At 36.9% G+C, this 19,633-nt stretch overlaps 1 protein-coding gene across 2 annotated transcripts; it reads left to right on the forward strand.

Annotated features, from left to right (window-relative positions):
- Positions 1–2,786: 2,786 nt before the first annotated feature.
- On the forward strand, positions 2,787–19,371 carry LOC117438647 (SWI/SNF-related matrix-associated actin-dependent regulator of chromatin subfamily A containing DEAD/H box 1-like). Of its 2 annotated transcripts, none has more exons than XM_034074083.1 (16): positions 2,787–2,851; positions 6,146–6,348; positions 7,530–7,620; positions 8,840–8,939; positions 10,445–10,504; positions 10,715–10,790; positions 11,243–11,378; positions 12,431–12,568; positions 12,896–12,988; positions 13,835–13,952; positions 14,209–14,330; positions 15,477–15,665; positions 16,579–16,697; positions 17,653–17,835; positions 18,530–18,639; positions 18,941–19,371. In XM_034074083.1, the coding sequence occupies exons 2-16, from the start codon at positions 6,155–6,157 to the stop codon at positions 19,000–19,002; spliced, it is 1,791 nt and encodes a 596-aa protein (XP_033929974.1). In that variant the 5' UTR covers positions 2,787–2,851; positions 6,146–6,154; the 3' UTR covers positions 19,003–19,371. The 2 variants fall into 2 exon arrangements, with proteins under 2 accessions (XP_033929974.1, XP_033929973.1); XM_034074082.1 differs by lacking the exon at positions 2,787–2,851 and adding an exon at positions 2,926–3,072.
- The last annotated feature ends 262 nt before the right edge of the window (positions 19,372–19,633 follow it).

Here is a 19,633-nt window from a genome sequence, read left to right on the forward strand (position 1 = left end):
AAAATAAATTCCCTGTATTGGATAAGGAGGTGAGCTCATCTCTCGATGGCACATCAGGCTTTGACTTCTTGAGAAAATTGTAGCTGTTTATAATCAAAACTAAACAGGACTAACACCAGCAGCACTCTTGAAAAGAGCTCATGGTAGGAAGGTGTTCACTGCTGCTGCTTCTGGAATGTAATTTGCAACTGAACTGAGAGCAGTTGGATGTAATTGGAATATGGAAGTTTTCATCCTACTTTTGGTCCTACTTTTCATCATACAATTGGATGTAATTGGAATATTGAACTTTTCATCCTACTTTTGGTCCTGTGACAGGCCTGGCATAGTGCAAAAAATGCATGAGGAAAATAATCCCTCTCTATCACATTCTCCCTCGGATGACTAAATATACTGTGTGCATTGTACTAGTTTAGTGATAATACTCAGCAACTGGTCAGGTCATTTTAGTTCTACATTTTATATGTGTTCTACCCTTTTGAAAAGTGGAGTGCAGCTCTGCCTAAACTGAGCATATAAGTTTAAACTGCTTTCTCCTTTCGATTTCTTTTTATTTTGAATCATTTTATTTATAGGGGTTTTCTTTGCCTTATGCAGTTAAAATTGTTAGTGCCTTAATGTTATGCACAGAAAATCAGTTTTGCTTGTCATAATACAGAATTTCTCTTACTAGGAAGTGAGAGAGGTACTACAGGACCATAACTGGGTGTTTCATGAAGCACAGGAGACCCTGAGAGCATTTGCAGAAGATGAAAGTAAGGACAGATTGATAACCCCTTTTTATCTCAGGATAACATAGAGACTTGTGATACAAATAATTTTTAATGTCCAATGACAGCCCTGACATCAGTATGCCTAGAAAACTTGCACTGATACTTGAAATTAGTATAATGAGGAGGATAAAAGTTTTAAGTGTCATGATTATTATATCTTTTGTTCTGTAAGTAGAGATAAATATCTTTGCCTTGCTAATACAGATTTGCATAAGAAGCTGTAATTACCTATGGGTATATCATAAATATGTTTTGAAATGTGTCAAAGCTGACATCTGCTCCCCTCCTGCTTGTTTAAAAATTAAGGGCTGTATTTTAACTGGAGTAAATTTGTAAATTGGTGATTGCCAATAACTGCATAGGTGACAAGTGACATGCCATTTATCCTTCTAAAATACTTTATAGGAGAGGAAAATACTAGAAATAGCCCCTAAATTATGCAACTGATTTACAAATACCAGTGCATTAAAGGTAGTAGGGAGCAAGAACTATGATTCCAGGTAAATCTGTGAGTTACAACTTAAGTCACCAACTCATTAAATATTATTTTTTGGTGTTAAATGGCTGTCAGAAATGTGTATGTTTTGCTGTATCAGCTACTGAAGTATTCTTGGTGTAGGACTGGATTTTTACAAGTGGAGAGAGTTATCAGTTTGCATGAGGTTGGGTCCTTGCTGCTGCTTCTAAGAAGGTACACATCAGGGCTGGAGTCAATCAGCAGCTAGCTGAGATTGGGCAGAAGAAAAATGTTGCAAATGCTGTCTTCCAAAGAAGAATGCTGTACTGAGATGTATTAAGCTGGAAAAATACCCAATTTTAGTGTTGAAAGTAGGCTTGTTTTATGAAATCAGCAGAATTAATCTCTCTGCAGTTGGGTGGACTGGGACCAGTATCTCATCCAGTGATACATCAGTGTTCTTACTATCTGCTATTACCTCAGACTTCTGCAGCTCACACATACTACGTTATGTTGGTCAGTTGTATTTTAAGATAGCTACTTAAAACCTTCTTCTGTTTGAGTAGGGTACAAGTTATCATGACTCCTCTTACACTCACAGTTGGTACTATTTACATTTTAGACAGACTTCCATGGTGTTAGCTACTCTTTTCTCTTAGTAATACCTACTGTTAACATGTTGTGTTATTAAATCCTCGAACTGTGTGTTATATCTGCATAGGTTTATTTTGGAAAGAACAGTAGGTTTTAATTTGCTCTTAAACAGTGTGCATTGACTTGTTGCCTTCTATATTGCATTCATAGACGTACAATTTTGTCTCCACCATGACGTTTCTGACTGGACCAGAACCTCCGACAAGAGCAGAAGTGGTAAGAGTAAAGAGAAGCTGAAGAATGGATTCTCCCAGAAAAACGGAGAGCCGCTTCCAGATAAAGGCCGAAGGCCAAATGAACTTTTGGAGTACTAAAAGAGAAAACAGACTCAGAGGACGAGTCATCTTCTGAAGACAGCGATAGCATCTTTGACGAGGACTACCACAGCAGCAACGAAGTGATGGAGGATAACTACAGAATGAAAATCCTCAGCTTCCTGCAGGATGCTTCTATGAGTGAACTGATTTTGATTCCCCAGTGTTCTCAGAAAACAGCTCAGAAGATAATAATGCTCCGGCCCTTTAATAGCTGGGAGGCTCTGGTAGGTCTGCATTCTTCTTTTTCTATCCCCAGCTTGCCTAGAGTCAAGGTGGCTTCAGCCTAGGGAGGCTTAGATGGGTGGCCTTATCCAGATTAGGCTAAAATGCTATGTTCCTCCTAAGCCAATAGCATTTCAAATAGTGTCATATGACCTGATTTTGAATGAATTAAGGGTGATTTTTCTGGAAAAACTCAAGCTGATTGGCTGACTTTACTGCCACTCACTCTGTTGCATAGAAAGTTGGTTGATTTCACTGCAGAAGAAGAAATTAGAGCTTTCACTTGGAAAGGAGGTGTTTGCTAGTTTCTCCTGAGCTCTTAGAGCTGAAAACCTATGCAGGAGGCAAGAATGTGGCAAGGACCTTTACTGCAGATACCTGAACAGCAACAGCAGCAGCTTCCAGAGTAGCTCCATGATGGATTGAAGGTGCCCAGCATGAATATTTTCAGTTGCATAAACAGTCGTTTTTGGGGGCAGAGGGTGTTTGGGTCATTTTTTCTTTAATCTACTACAGCTTAGTCTCTAGCATGATTTTGCTAGCTGAGCAATGCAGCCATTTTTAGCGGAGCAAGCTGCTGTGATTTTGTTAATACAAGGTAAAGCATCAGAAGGCTAATCGACAGCAGAGGGAAAAATGATATCTCTTGGTAAGTAAATTACCTACTGTCGTAGGGATGTTACTTTCACATGTTTCCCATGGTTTGTTTCTTGCCTTTACATTTCATGAAACTTAAGTTAAGTGCCAGCCATCAGATCCCGGTAAGAGCAACATTGGTAAAAACTTTTGACATGCATTACAGCAGATTTTCTTGGTTTAATTTATTAATGCTTTGGATTTTAAAGCAGTAACTGTGCATAGGCCATCTTACAGAGTAATTGATATGCTTTGTTACCACTTTGTGTTCCGAAACCTCTCGTGCTGATGTATGCAAGATTTGCTTGTATTTTTTCCAGAGCAAAACGGAATTTTTTCAGTATGGGTAAAACAATAACATTTATTATTCTGTGTGTGAAATGTTTTTCCACAAAATAGTAAATTATACTAGACAGATTTTAAGGAAAACAAAATGATCTTGGTATGTTGTGTGGCAAGGGGGGAGGCAAGAGGAGGATAGATGCAAAAAAAATAACAAGGTGCAGGTATGCGGCAAAAGAAATCCGTTTTGCCCCAAGCCCTTGGCTTCTCACAGAACATCTGTCATGTGGCTATTACTTTCTAAAACTTGTTGGATTTTGCCTGAGCTTAAGTCTTTGCAGAAATATTTGCTACAGGGCTGTTCTCCTTTTCTGTGTAAAATATGTAATGGAAAAAAAAAGCTGCATGGGCCTGTTCGTGTTCAAAATTTGCCTTTCATAAAGATTCCTGCTGTCAGCAACCACATATTTATATAGTACTGTGAATACTTGCCCAGAGTAGAAGCAGTTTGCAGCAGATTTTAGCAGACGTTTTGTATCTGTATGGATTTAATTGTCTGTAAAGATTTAGTAGCTCAGTGACCCAGTGTTTTTCCTACTAATTAAAAAGTGTGGTGAATAATGGAGGAGCTGATTCAGTTTCAGCATTAAACAAATTGGCTTTTTTTAAGGTTTCTTTTTACTGTAATGGTGTATTTTATAATACAGTGTAAAGCACTAGAAGTTGGTTCCACTTATGCATTATTAGAATTGAGAATGATTGTAAGGCTCTCAGCATATATGGAAATTAGACATCTTATTCCAGGAATACATAAATTAAAATGGCTTTTTTTATTGTAGACAACCTTTTTAAGTTGGACTTGTCCATCATATTCTGTATACTGCAATAGTGTAAGAGTGAGGAGATAGAAACTCAAGGGAAAGTAGCTTTGGCTTTTTTATCATCTCATTTTGTTTGGCTGCAAATGTGCAAACTGCTTTGAAAACTGAACTAACAGGAAATCCAAAAGCACTTCTCACCAAAGCAAACCAAAGGGAAGCAGCACATGCATCGGGTTAGAAATGGAGGCTGCTTGAAGTGGAGTTAGAGTTTGTTGGTTGAGGCTGACTTTCACCCTTAGGGAGTAAAGTGGAATAAAAAAAATTGCCTTAAAGTGGTGTAAAGTGAGCCTGAGCAGGGTCTGCTGGCATGGTGGTATTACACTGAGGAGCAGTGCTGCAGCTCTGAGCTCCACTGGACCTTCCATAATACACGCTGTGGAAGTCCATGGGTTCAGTTGTCTGTGATGGTCTCATTGCTGTGTTCTGCATGACAGGAAAACATTGTGTGTTTGACATCTAAACCATTGGCTGAAGTTTTTCTTGTTTTAACTTTGAGGCTAATGTTATTGTGCTGACATGAAACAATACAATTTCTGTCATAACAGATGGCTTTGTTCTCCACACCTTCATTTATAGATTACAGGATTTATATTCATGCCAACAAAAGCTTTAGGCATCAAAACAAATGTTGAAATTTTTTAATAACCTATTAAAAATCATGTTTTTTTATGTCTCTGTTATATCTAAATAGAGGTGTTTATCTAGAACACTTCATTGTGAGTGTTGACACATGTACCTTGGCCTGATTTAATCTATGAGTGTTGGTAAACTTCTGGGTTTTCTTTAAAATGGAACAAAACCACAAAATAAAGAAAACCCCAAAACTGTAACTGGAGGCTTTCAGTAGAGGGCACCATTTCATTATGTTTTTTATACTCTCCCTCTGCTTTTACTCTGCAATATGGCAAAATTGATCAGTTACTTAACATGTGTAGGTTTTTAAAGGAAAGAATTCTAGGGGATATGCACCTGTGATGTTTGTGCTAAAATTTAACACATCCCTGATTTAAATTTCAGAAAAATCTGTGTGGAAGTTACTTCTGTTTTAACAAAGAATGGTGAATCCAAAGGACCTGCTATTCTTCAATTCTTTAAAACCATTAATAAGGAAGATGTCTGTTCTTTACAGTGAAATAACTTTATGCATAAATATGCATGTAAATACTGTAATTACAAATATGACCATAGTTACTGCAGGACTAAATTTATTAGAAGGTTTTACACTTCCTGCAGACAGCCCTACATGGAATCAAGGAGAAGCTGGTGGACCTGGAGACTGTGTTTTGGCACAACTTCAGGGTGCCTGGCTCTAAAAACATAGAATATCCATATTGTAGTGAAGATAATGAAGTTTACGGGAAGAAAATACAAAGTAGTATGGCCTTGAGGAAACAAGTGGTAGAAGTAAGGCTTCTCTGTCAAATTAATAAGGCTTTATAATTGAAATGGGGGAAAAAAGGTACATTTAAGTATTAATTAAAGATGCAGTGTCACATGGTAGGTCAGTATTTGGCACCAGGTTGTGAGAATGAGACTTGCAAGTAGCAATTCTCATAACAACTAAGAAGCTGGGAGTTCTTGAAGAAAGCGTGTGTTCATGATTGATATAGGAAGGATTGTGACATGGAGATACTATTTAAAAGAAAATAAAAGTTGATGCTAGATTATATACATACTCTAGAAAGCACAAGTGAGCTGCCTCTGGTCTTGGGAGACTGAGAGTACAGAGCAACAGAGGAAGTTAGCCTTGATCAAGGTGGGAACATGTGTGTAAGGAGTATTTGAAGTTTTGAGAGGAGATCAGGGTGCCATCACTGTCCTGAATTACCTGCTGCTGCAGTGGCTGTGGATTTTCACTGTAGCACGTTTGTTGCTGTGATCAGAGTTCATAGTATCTGTTTCTTTATTGTTTTTATTTTGCAGCTTGCAAAAATGACTAAGACAACTGGTTTGACTGAAGACATAGTGTGGAACTGCAAAACGCTGCTGAAGGAGAGGGACGTGGTTCTAAAGCTCATGAATAAATGTGAAGACATTTCAAGGAAACTGACAAAACAAATAACCAGACTTACTGTAGATGGAGCATGCAGTTGGAACATTCCTCAACCTTCCATTCTGAATAAGAGGTATCTTTCCTTTTTTATTCTTGCAAGGATGTCAGGTAATAAGGTATACTTGTGAAGACTGGGATTTTTCAAAACTGCGGTCTCTGAAAGTAGAGTTGCAAATGTTTGACACTTAGCATCTCTCAGTGAGCTAGACAGTGATGTGCAAGACTTGAGATGTATTTAAGTGTAACAGATGTATTTAAGTGTATCAGGAAAGCTGGTGAGGTTTTAGAACAGTGCTCAATACCTTGTTTTACTTGCTCCAGTTTTTTGTGAATGTATAAGCCAACTTTGAGTGATGGGATCATGATTTGTCAACTTACTACAAAGCAAAGACCAAAAAAATATTGCTTTTATAACGGGGGAAAAGTTTATCAGCTGGGCTTAAGACATCGGTGAGGAAGTTCAGATGTACAAAATTATCTGGAACGCTGTATCCAGTGGGACAGGCACCAGGGATGTAATAGGGGAAAGGATTTATTTTAGAGAGGTAAATTTGTAAGTTTTTTCAAATGAATATTGGGAATGAAGTGCTTAGGAGGAATGGAGGTGGATATGGTGGGGGAACATTATCCTAAGGGTTGGGAAGCATAGGGATGAAGTGGGAATGGCTGGAGTAGCAGCCTACATTAGGCTTGGAGGCTGTTAGTGATAAATAGCAAAAGGATTTTCAGCTGGGTCAAAATGAAATCTGAGAGGAAGACAGAACTGTTTGGAGGGAGCTTATTAGTGCTACTGCATCTTTGGCAAAAAATGATGAACTAGGTGACTTGCTGTTGAGTACGTTTTGTAGGTTGTGTTTGGTTCCAACACCACTAGTAATTGTATAACAGAGCAAATTTAGTGATGCAGCTACTAAATGCTGCATATTTTTTTTGTGTGTATTTTAAAAATTACCAGTTGTGTAACTGGTTTTAACTGGTCATGGATCACTGATTTTTGAAGAAAGGTATGTATTGTAACATTAATTTTGATAATTTAAGGTGTTGAAAATTCAGATAAACTGCTTACAAGGATCAGAGATACTCTTTGGTATTCAGGTGACTGATTAAAGTTTGTGGTTTTCACTACATGAGGAGATCTAGAGTGAATTAAAATATAGGCAATATTACTATTCTGTGATTAACAGAAGTGTAAAGTTGTGTTTCGTGGAGAAACAAATAAGAAATCAAGCTTAATATGTCACCATCTTTTAACAGTTTTGTTCTCAAGCCATATCAGAAGGTTGGTTTTAACTGGCTAGCACTACTGCATAAACACAGATTGAATGGCATATTGGCTGATGAAATGGTAAGTGTACACCTTATTTAAGAATCGTTGAAAACTGCAAAAATTAGTTTGTTGAATTCTTTAATTTCCTGGAAACCCCAAACAGATTCTAAGTAACTTGTTTAGCTAATATAGCTTAAATTGCAAACAGTTTCTCCAAATGTTTAAAAGCTGCTGAGCTCTTACTTTCAATTTGAAAGTCAAAGGTAGCCTGAGCACTAGGAAGTACAAGATGCACAGTGCCTTCTGATGCAGTGGAAATAGTTTCTACTGCAATAGGTTATCCTCAAATCCACTGATTCCAATAGCTCCTTGCCCATAAATACAACTCACTCTACTTGTCCAGCATTTAGTTGTAGTGAGCCTCTAACTTCTACACTTCTCCATCAGTTTCAAAACACATAGTTAACAATACAGGGGAAAAAAAGGTAGAAATGGTTTCTTGCTTCTTCAGCATTTCAGCAATCTCTTGTCATTATACTCCCTAGAAGTTTTGAAATAAAAAAGATTATAGGTTTGAGGTTTTGTTTGGTGCTGATGCCACCAGTAATTGTATAGCAGAACAAACCTGGTAAAGCAGCTGCTAGTTGTGTTGGCAGTTGCTTTTAATCCTGGCTTTTGTTCATCTTGTGAAGAACCACAAATAAATGGATGGGTTTGCTTCACTAAGATTTAGGCATTGTTTCTCAACTTCCATATGTTTTGTATTTGTAAGAACTACCTTATGTATCTGTTTTGTGGTAGATGAGGTAAATTTTTAAATCCGTAATATGGAAGACAGAAAAGTGAGTACTGACAGAAACATAAGCTTATCTTGAATTCCATTTCCGTGCTAGATTCCACTTTAGAAATAGCTGGAATAGCCTTTGTACAACTGGCTCAGATAGGAAAAAACAATTAGTTTCCAAGTGATCATTTGTTTGCAGCACCATTTCAGGAAAGTAATTTTTTTTTAAGAAGATTTGAGGTATGAACTTGAATAAAATAAAAAACTTCATCAATGGAAAAAATGAATCTCTGATGCTCAAATGCTGAGCTGAAAAGATAACTGAGTTTGACTGCAATTGTACTTAAGAAGCAATTGTCTTTTTAACACAATGTGGCTAAACAGAACAATTTTTCTGTGCAGATTTGTAATCTCTAGTTAACATTGACTACACTGTAATTGTCTTCTGAGCACAAAACACTATTATGTTCTACAGATTGTAAATTTTGTTTAAATGGATTTGTTTCCTCTTAGGGCTTAGGAAAGACAATTCAAGCTATTGCATTTCTAGCTTATCTTTACCAGAAGGGCAGTACGGGTCCGCATTTGATTGTTGTGCCGGTTTCAACATTAGGTAAGTTACAAGCTTCAAAATAGCTTGTTTGTTTAAAAAGTAAAAAATCATGGACAGACTGAAACAAAGGTTATTTTGTAAAGGAAAACTTGATTTTCTTATGGTGTTACTCAGCTCCTTAAGTAACTCCAACAGGAATGCAAACCATACTGAAGACATGCTTGTTCTGAATTAATTAAGACTAACATGGAATTTTTTCAATGTGGCATGTATGCTTCACAAAAACAGTCAACCTACTTGTTGAAATTTGTCTCTTAGCAAAGTAGTCTTTTTAGTCACTGAATGTTGGCTGAAATTCCTAGTCTTCAGGCTGTGCTTAGGATTAGGTTTCATGGCATTTGAGACATTCAGTGTCTTTTTTCTTCAGAATGTGTCAAAACAGATCAATATCCTAAACTGGTGAGGCTGTGTTTTAGATATGTATTTTAATTGTTCAGTGGCATCAGTCAAAAGCAGACAGAATATGATAGAATAAAATGTGTCAGAAAAGCTGATGAGTTTGGAGAAACTAGTTCTGTATGGAATTTAACTTGTTTTAGTTCAATGATTATAGAAAGGACAAAGTGGCAAGTTTAATTTAGACAGAAAATGCTGTTTTTCATAGAAAATACTTATTTGGACTTCAAAAATTCCTCTTAACACATAGAAAAACTTTATTGTTTCAGTGTCAGTTTGAAATTGCCATTTTCAGTATGCTTTTAAAATCCACTAAAATCTGTTTTTTAAAATAACTCTTAAAAATGTGTGTTACTTAAAACCTGAGGTGTACATAAATGTGTAAATGAAGGTGCTTTTCAGAAGTGAATTGTAGAGGCTCATGAATAGTAGTGGCAGGTTGGCTTAAGCCATCCATCTTGGGAATGCCTGGGAAGTCCCATCTCCCTGAGCTTTCCTGACACTTCCTTGGAGGTGTCTCCTCAGCCCCAGTCTGAGCGAAGTGGCATTTAGCAGAGACTCCCTCCTGATGTATTTTTGGGTCAGCACTTGTGTTGGCTGTCAAGCAGCTTCCCCTTGGGCATGGTAACATCAGGGGTGGCCGCTCTGCTGACTGCACACCTGGAGCTGGGTTGGGCTGTCAAGCTTCCTTGCCTATTCCCAGAGGCACTGTTTCTCCTGATGAAACACTTCCGGGTGTGAGTACCAACAAATGAAGTGATTTGCCCTCTGAGCAATTAGCTGTCTAGGGAAGAAATCGAGCTGAAAAGCTAAGTGTTGTGTTATTTTTACATGGTGGTTACAGACCATGCAGAGTCTGTTTCTGTAGGACTTTAAAGTGCAAGCTGGTTAAGCTAAAGTTACTTAAGGCCCTGTTGTGGGTTGTTTAATTTCCCTAAATATCACCAGTTTTTCCAGCATTGAGACAGAAAGTTTCTTGACCTTCAGTAGAATTTAAAGGGATTTGCTTTAAAATCAGATGTTTGGTTTAATGCTGAGGTGGATCTGAAGTTATGTAAGTCATAATAAAGTATAAATTGTTTTCTGTTTATTTTAATGGTGTTTTACAGATAACTGGACAAAAGAAGTTAATCTGTGGTGTCCTGATCTGAAAGTCCTTCTTTACTATGGTGAGGAATCCAATTTAGAAATGAATCCAAAAATACAGTTGCTTTCTTGGTCACCCTAAGAAAAGATGAATTGCTCATGGAAGCATTGTTTTAAGACAGTTCTTTAAATACATGTATTTATTGCTGAATGTGTTTCTTCACACTGTCCTAATTTTTTTATGTATATAAATATATGTAATTGTACCCATTTGATACTTTGTTTTTTTATAGGATCCCAAGAAGATAGGAAACGTCTCAGAGGGGAAATAATTCATAAAATGGTCGATTTTAATGTGATTATAACTACGTAAGTACAGCAATTAAATAGCGAATGAGATTTAGTTAGCTCCTACTGACCTCTAGTGGGCAAGACAACAAACAATATTAGGAGTTAGGTATGGGAAAGGAACTTATTTTTGTTTTCAGAGGTAACTAGGATTATATTAATGTGTGAGAGATCCTATGCAGTAGAGGCTTTAGGTACTATCTCTCGAGACATATGGATAGATAACATATTACTGTGTAATAGATTTGCACAGTTTGAGGGAAAGTGTTACTGAGAGTACTGGCTCATAGAGTAAATTTGCCAGTAGTAAACTGTGTTATGATTGGTTACTTCTAGGCAGTTTTACTTACTGCCCTTCTTGTATTCTCTCCATAACTCTTCACAATTTTAGAGTTTCTGATTTAATTATCATAACAGTATGTCCATGTTAAACTTAGATTTAATGTATCTTTTATGATGTCTTTCTCTGACAGTTACAACTGTGCCATTAGCAGCTCAGATGATAGAGGACTGTTTCGCAGATTGAAACTTTACTATGCAATTTTTGATGAAGGTCATATGCTCAAGAACATGAGCTCTGCACGCTACCAGCACCTTATGACAATTAATGTAAGAGGTTTAATTATTGTTGGGTTAGGGGGAACAACTGCTATTTTTTCTGTTTTGTGTTTACAGGCTGGGGCAAAATGAGTATTAACTGTAAAGTTCATATCCACATAATGTTCCAGAAACTGCAGTATGCAAGCGGATATGTGTTGATGTGGTCTCAAGAGTGGATTCTGTGGTCTTGTTCTGGGTTCAGATAGCTGAACCCAAGATAGTTGTGAACTCTTTCAGGGAGACAGGCTCCCAAAGAAATGTACTAAATTCCCTATAGTGTCAATACAGTGACAGTTCAGTTTCAGTGTTGAGCGATTTCCCAGTTTTATCTCACTGTAAAAGTAAACTAAAGATGGCAAAAATGCTATTCTGGTGACTTGTGCTGAAACACTGTAGTATTTAAGGACCTACTGTGGTTGGACTGCAGGAAAAGGTAGTTGTAAAATAATTTTTTCTTGTAGCTTGTGGCCTGAGTCAGCATTTTGAAAAAGAGCAAACATGAGTATAGCTCTTTCTCCACTTACTGTGATTTAACATGTTAGTATCTGTATAATAATAATATACATATGATCACCTACTTACAACTTGCTTTTCAAGATCATATTTTCATCAAAAGCCTTTTTAAGAAGCTGATCCTTAAGCAATTAAACTATTGCTCATGCTTGCAATTCAAAACTAGTGCATAAGTAATGTATGACATAGGAAGAAATATGATGTACGAGTAATAATTAGCCAGTTACTTAAAAAAAAAAGCAAACCAATAAACAAGCCAAACAAGAAAAATCCTAAGAAACCTAGGAAGGCTTTTCTTAAATACGGATTAGACTCTTGAGTAGTCTGAAACTGATATGTGCTCAATTACCCACGGATCTGTAAATAGCTTTTTTGTTTTAACCAAGAAATTATTGCATGAGACTTAAATATTTATTGAGTTTAAATAGCTATAATATAAACCAAGCTCTTTTTATCACTTCTCCATAGCTGTGTTGTTTCTGCCAGTATTAATATTTAAGCTGTTCAACTGCTGTTTCTCACTGCTGTTTTCCACTTTAAATAAACAGGCACAGCATCGCTTACTGCTGACTGGGACTCCGGTTCAGAATAATCTGCTGGAATTGATGTCCCTCTTGAATTTTGTCATGCCACATATGTTCAGCAGTAGCACAGCTGAAATCCGAAGGATGTTCTCTTCAAAAACAGTAAGTAGTGTATATTCTTCCCTTGAAAATAACTTTTTCTTTTTTTTTTTTTTTTTTGCTAGAACACTGCTCTTGTTGTGTAACTCATGTTATACTGGTATCTTACGGAAATGGGTAATGTGATGATAACAATCTAGAACATGAAGCAATGAAATGAACTCTATAAAAGAATAATGTTCTATACAACAGGGCATCTCAGAATCCTAATGGTCCTGTTAGATCCGTCTGTTCTGGCTGGGTTTTTCAATGAGTTAGAATAGTTAAGGTAGTGTTGTGACAGCTGAAAACGTCACACTCTAATTAAATTCTTGCAATGTTTTCCTTAAGAATGCTGAAGAACAAACCACATATGAAAAAGAGAGGATTGCACATGCAAAACGGATAATAAAACCGTTCATCTTGAGAAGAGTAAAAGATGAGGTAATGTTTTATCTTTAAAATAATGGTTTCATGTTATCAAAAATCTTTGAGGCTAATGATAAAATTTAGGGTCAAATTTTGTCAGTGCTAGTTTTAGCTTTTTATCTAGGGAGAATAAGAAACTTGAGCTCATTTTTCATGAGTTTGCAAGAAAAAATGTGACCTGCTGCAGCTTTGAGTTTTGATACTTCTTTGCTGTCTACAGTTAAGAATTCTAGTTGGGAAAGACCACTGAAAGATGATTTGGCACGCTGAGAAGTGAGAAACCCTCCACATTAACCACAAAAATATTTGTGACTTCATAGTAATGACATTTTGTTTTAACTGAAAGGATTAAGGTAGTGAATGTGCCTATATGTAGTTGTATGTATGTATGACTAGAAATGTATGTTACAAATTACTTTTCTATCATCAAATTATTTCTTTTTTCATTCTAAAATCCAAAACCTTTTTGGATTCTTCTATTTAGAATTACATGTATAAAAGAAAGGGAAACTGAATAGTGACCTGAAAAGTGTTTCTGTGTATATGCATGCTTCAGTAGTCGGTAGTTTGAAGAGAATATCTCTGATTAGCAGAGTAAGTTCCAGGTATTGCATGTATTATTATTTCATGCAGTTTTAGAATGTGCTGGTCATGTTACTTGTTGGGGGCTGGTTGGTGTGATGTATAATCCACATCAAGTTCTGAATAAGTCAAACTGCTGACTCAGTGAAGTTGCAGCCAATTAAAGGAGTTGGGATGGGGAGAATGAACAGAGTAACTTAAAAGCAGACTTGTAAGTGCAGAATTACTGACTGTTGTCTACGGTACTGTTTTTTACCTGGTATGCTTTTATTTTGTCAGGTCCTTAAACAACTACCTCCCAAAAAAGAATTCACTGAATTGTGTGCCATGTCCGAGAAACAGGAACAACTATACTGTGATTTCCTAAAAAATTTGAAGAAAAATATTCAGAGTAATGGTATGTGACAGTCTCGTTTCCTTTTGCTGGATTTTTTCCATGTCTGGAATGTCAAATGTGACTACAAAGCCCTTGCTTTGTAGAAATGTCTTGGTACTCATAAACTCACTGTATCCCTGCGGTGGATTTTTCATAAGTTCAGGTTGTAGGTGAAATGTCAAATTCAGCTATTACAAGTAAAGTTCTGAGAGGTAGAGATGTGTCAGGTAGGAATCTGTGTACCTCTCCTGAATATGCCTTATTTCTTTGTTAACAGAGAGAAAGTCTGATATGAGAAACGTGATGATGCAACTTAGAAAAATGGCTAATCACCCTCTCTTACATCGCCAGTATTACACGAATGACAAGCTTAGGAAAATGTCCAAGCTTATGCTCAAGGTAAGATCATGACATTCCAAAGCTGGTTTTCATTTCTCACAATTTTTAATGCAACTTAAATAGATTTGATTTTTTTTTTAAGTTGTCAGTCCTCTGGTCAAATATGTGTCTTTGCAAACCTTAATTCATTATTGCTGGTTTTTATTTCTCCTCATCTCTCCAATGTTCTAATCAAGCTCTGTATGTGCTTAGCACAGATTTTTGTGTCAGATATTAGAATGGAGAGAACAGCTATGGGACTGCAGTCCTCTTCTTTTCATTAGCAACCCCTTAACACCTCTTCCTTTCATCCCAAAATTTAAAATTGAAGTACTTCTCATGTGTGGGCATTTGAGTTTACTAGTATTTTCTCAGTAGGGAGAAATCCAGGCTGTACAGAACTGAAATAGGGAAGGTGTGAGGACTTTTTTGTTTTGTTTTTAATTTGGCTGGACTTAATGCCTGTGGAGTTTGGGCAAAAATGTTGCTTCTTTCTAAAGTATAAAAAAGAATAAAATCAGAATGTGCAACAGGGATTTTAAGAAAGTTGCGGCTAGCTTTGAATGTCTTCAGCTTTGTTTTAAGATAAAGCCAGCCAAGGCTGAGGGAAAAGGAATAAGTGACCCATTGGGTTGTGAAGGATTTTTGTCCCTTTTTACTCCTGCTCATACCATTGTACCCTCCAGATATGGCTTTTCTTCTCCTCTTTCTTCCAGGCATGACATCCCTCTACCCACCCTACATCTTAGGCTGGGCTTCCCATGTCTTCTACCATCTGTCCAAGGATTGGACCTCCCTTTTAGGGGATGTGTCATCAGGGGAAGAGGTCTGATACGGGGGTGAAAGGTCATAGGGCTTGATGGGAACTAGGTAATTGCTATGGAGGTTATACATACATCTTAGTTTTTGGTAGTGCAAGCTCTTATAAACACTGAATTGCAAAATAATGGTCCTCCACTATAAACCTGGAGTTGCAGAGTTCATCTTCTGTTGCTTGCATGAGCCACACCTTGGCCTTTGTCCATGTCTAGTTGTGCTACTTTGGTTTTTGGTTTGGTTTTGGTTATTTTCTCAGAGATTCTGGATGTCATTGTGTGGTGTTCTTGGTTTTTCTCGTCTGTTTGCATGGTTGTGTATCACATTATTTCATTTCTTTTCTGCTAACAGGAACCCACACATTGCGATGCTGACCCTGTCCTTATCTTTGAAGATATGACGGTAATGACGGATTTTGAGCTGCATTTACTTTGTGAGCAATTCTCTCACATCAATAAGTTCAAGTTAGACACAGACCTGATCTTGGATTCCGGAAAGTTTGAGACACTGGACCACATTCTTTCTGACCTTAAAGAGAAGGTTGGTGCTGAAGATATCTGAAACATCTTTTTCTGTCCATCTGAAGGGTGGCTGTAAATAACTGGTCAAATTAACATCTGCTAGTTGTATATGCAACCCAGTTGCTTTTCTGTGGAGTACTGCAATGTGGTTTAGTGCATATGCAGCATTGCAAGGCAGTGCTTACAGCTTTTAATGTGCAGTCCTGCCTATGCACATCCCTTTAGAGACAGCTGAAATAAGCTTTTCCATTTTCCCAAATTTCAGAATAGTCATCCCAAGTTAACACTACTTCTCAATCTACATAGGGATAGCATTATTTTCACAGCTCATTAATTTTGACCTTTTGTCATTTGAGGAAGTCTGTATTACATTAAAATAATCAGCATGTGTTAAGCAAGTGTAAAGATAAGATGAGGTCACTGCTTTGACTCACAAATTCAGGCTGGCTTATGTTACAAATAAGCATGTACCATAGTACTTCAGAATATCCTGAATTTGCACAAGGGTTTGCTGTACATCTGTTTGATTATTTCAGACAAAAGGGTGCTACTAGTCAATACTGTATGGAATATAGCTTAAATTTAAGTTCTTAATGAAAATATTTTCTTGATGTTTTATAGAGGGAGTAGATCTGTCATTTATACATGTGACATGTGATTTCTAGGTTGCTTGAGTCACGTAAGTGCAAAGTATCAAGAAAACAAATTGCACTGATAAAAGGTGGGTTAATGCAGCAGCAGTACTGGGTATGAAACCTTCACTGAAAGTTAGTCCTGACTTGTTGCATTTCAGCATAGCCTTGTAGTTCAGAAAATAGGGATTCGAAGTAAAATCAACTATGCATACATATTTGCACTACTGAAGTATTTGTTCAGTTCGTTATCTGTAATTGATGTGGTTTAAAACTTTTGTTTCACTTTGTCGTTTCCAGGGAGACAGAGTTGTATTGTTTAGCCAATTTACTATGATGCTGGATATCTTAGAAGTTTTCCTAAAACAAAAGCAACACAGATACTTAAGATTGGATGGAAAAACACAGATTTCTGACCGGTATGTGACTTTCTTGCTGAAGATGAGAGGGAAAAACATAGAAGTGTGAATGGGGAGGGGAGGAAAGAGAAGGATGTGTGACTAACTATAGAAGTGGTAATTTATACATATATATATAGTTAGTGACTAACTATAGAAGGGGTTATATATAAATGAGGGATTATGCTTGATTTCAGATTGCCTTAGTAAGGATGAGGCAGAAGAGTGAGTTTTAGATGGTTGAGTTACAGTCTCAGCTACCAAAATTCAAAACTTTAATCTTCAGCACTTCATGGTGTGTATGATTTGCTTCTGTACAGTGTGCTGTGACAAAAGCTCACTTGTAGCTATCCCGTGGAAGTATAGTGTATACCTGTTATAATAGACATACAAACCTGTTTCTTTCTCTAGGACAAACCATTTACTCTGTCTTTTGCAGCTAAAAGTAGTGCAGTGCTTTTCTTTGAGGTGTGCTGTTTTTCTGCTGCTTCCTGATTTTTCTTTTTAATGTTTCTTAGATGCTCTTTTCTACATTTCATAAAACCGTTGTTACCCTTTGTTACTGCTGTGGTATTACTTCCCACTTACAGCTGATGTCTGTTACTTCCCTTGTATATGCAAATAGTACAGAAGACAGTCTTGGAGCTAAATTCCTCCCCTCTCACCATTTGCTTCATGTGTTTCAGCCTTCCCTTGCCCTCCAGATTGTTCTTTGTGTTCTGTGATCATCCAAATCTTTTTCCAACCCTCTTTTCATTCTTTGTTATTGATCTATTATTCTGAGTATGTTTCTCTGGTCACTGCTGAGGACTGTTGGTACCCTTTTTCCTTCTGCATAACATCTGTACTTTTGGGCTGCTTTGCAATACTACTCTCCTTTCTTTCAGAAGATTATCATCCTAACTACTGTACTTTTGACTCTGGAGCCAGTGTAGTGGTTTCTCTGGCCTCATGTATGTTTTTTTGTGTTCTGCAGGATACATCTAATAGATGAGTTCAATAACAATAACGACATATTTGTATTCCTCCTGTCAACCAAAGCTGGTGGATTGGGAATTAATCTGACCTCGGCAAATGTTGTTATTCTTCATGACATTGACTGCAACCCATACAATGACAAACAAGCAGAAGACCGATGCCACAGGGTAGGACAGACAAGGTAAGACATTTTAATTCTAATGCTTGACTTTTCTTGGAGGCAAGTTCTCAAAGGAAGCTAAAAGAGCAATCTTTAATGATTAAAAAGTCATTTTTAAGCAGAGATTTGTGTAAACCAGCTCAGGATTGTGTGGGAGTTAGGTAATTGTGTCTCAGCACATACTGTGGCCAGAATAAACTTTATTTACATTCTCTCCTTATTTTTCTCCAGTCCTCTAACTCACAAATTCTCTATAATCCTCAAATTTGTGGTGGTAACAACTATTTCAAGGCAGATCTGAGGTCTTTTGAAACTGTTTGGCAGAGCTCATTGTTCTCTTTGGGAGACTTCTAAGCTCTGAAGAGTCATGAACTGTTTTAGAGTCCTCTGTCAGAATAAGCTGATGTGAGAAATAAAACGTTTTTAATAACTGGTATTTGTGTAATATAGCATGAGAAGGAAGTTTAAGTTGTGTCTGTTAATGGAAATTTTGGTGACAGCCCAGACTTACGGTGGCTGGAGTGCAGGAGAAAACAAGTTTTCTGGCAGTGCAGAGCACAGTTGGTCCAGACACAAAAACCAGAAGCTTTTTATCACCCTTTTGTTCATTTCCTCCTTGTTTTAAACTGAGCTGAGCAACGGTGTAGCACGCCTCCCTTTTGCACTAATCCAAACAAACTGTAAAAATTGATTCATCCTATTTTGTGGTTTTCAGGGAAGTGAAAGTCATAAAGCTAATCAGTAAGGGGACTGTTGAAGAACACATGCTCAAAATCAGCGAGCAGAAACTGAAGTTAGAACAAGATATGACTGCAGCAGATTCAGGTAAGTCTCTTGCATGTAATGATGTCCACTTAAATGAATTAAGGTTGTTGCAATGTATTATTCTGACAAAGAGAGGGAATTTTTGATGCAGACAAGTCTTTTTTTTGCCCCATGTTAAATAAACTAGAAAGATGTATTTGTGCTGATGATTGTGCAGTTTGACAGGCAGTGCCTCTGAATTTGACCCACAAGTCAATGACAGACTTTTTACAAGTAGAGGATTTCAGACAGGTTTGGGGATCTAGACTTTTGTCTGTGTGAAACATTTTGAGCTCTACTAACCCTTGTTCCTATTCCCTAGGTGAAGAAGGAGCCATCCCAGCGGATATAGCCACGCTATTAAAAGCTTCATTAGGTCTCTAAATATGCTGTGAAATTCGAGGAAGAAGTTGATATTTTACTCCATGGACTCTACATTTCTGATTAACTTAATTCTTACGTACTTTTATAACTTTTTGTAGCTTATTATTGTTATAATTATTTCATGTTGTTGAAAATTTTTAACACCAATAGTATTCTTTTAATGCTTAAGAACATTAATGGCCCAAATGTGCCAACATTGGATGCTGAAAAAACATCTTTTACAGATTTTCAGAACAGGGACCTGTGTAGTCATCATTTCAATAACTGCTACTGCTTAAGATCTGTCAGTATTTTTATAATTATTTCTACCTCCGAATATGTATATTTAAACTGTCAGTTTCACTGGATTACACTTACAGATTTTTTATATGTGCCTTATTTGACAATGCTCGAGTCTGTTCCAGCTAGTCTCGAGTCATTTGATGTACCATTCTGGCTTTGTATCAACTTGCTCAAATAAAATTCCACAGGTTAACCAAATGTTTCATTTTGTGGTTTTTGGGGAAAGTGGAGAGGGGAAATAATTCGTATTTATAAAGCAAATAGCTTTCAAACTAGCTGAAATGTTCCATTTGAACTGATTTGGCTTTATCCAGCAGTAATTAATTACTAATGTTTCATCATTCTCCAA

This window comes from Melopsittacus undulatus, unplaced genomic scaffold, assembly GCF_012275295.1.
Source record: "Melopsittacus undulatus isolate bMelUnd1 unplaced genomic scaffold, bMelUnd1.mat.Z mat_scaffold_541_arrow_ctg1, whole genome shotgun sequence".
Taxonomy (NCBI): domain Eukaryota; kingdom Metazoa; phylum Chordata; class Aves; order Psittaciformes; family Psittaculidae; genus Melopsittacus; species Melopsittacus undulatus.

Coding starts and splice junctions, on each gene's coding strand:
- LOC117438647 (XM_034074083.1), top strand. CDS start 6,155: ATGACTAAGACAACTGGTTTGACTGAAGACATAGTGTGGAACTGCAAA. Junction 13,953..14,208: donor GAAAAATATTCAGAGTAATG/GTATGTGACAGT, acceptor CTTTGTTAACAG/AGAGAAAGTCTGATATGAGA. Junction 18,640..18,940: donor TATGACTGCAGCAGATTCAG/GTAAGTCTCTTG, acceptor CCTATTCCCTAG/GTGAAGAAGGAGCCATCCCA.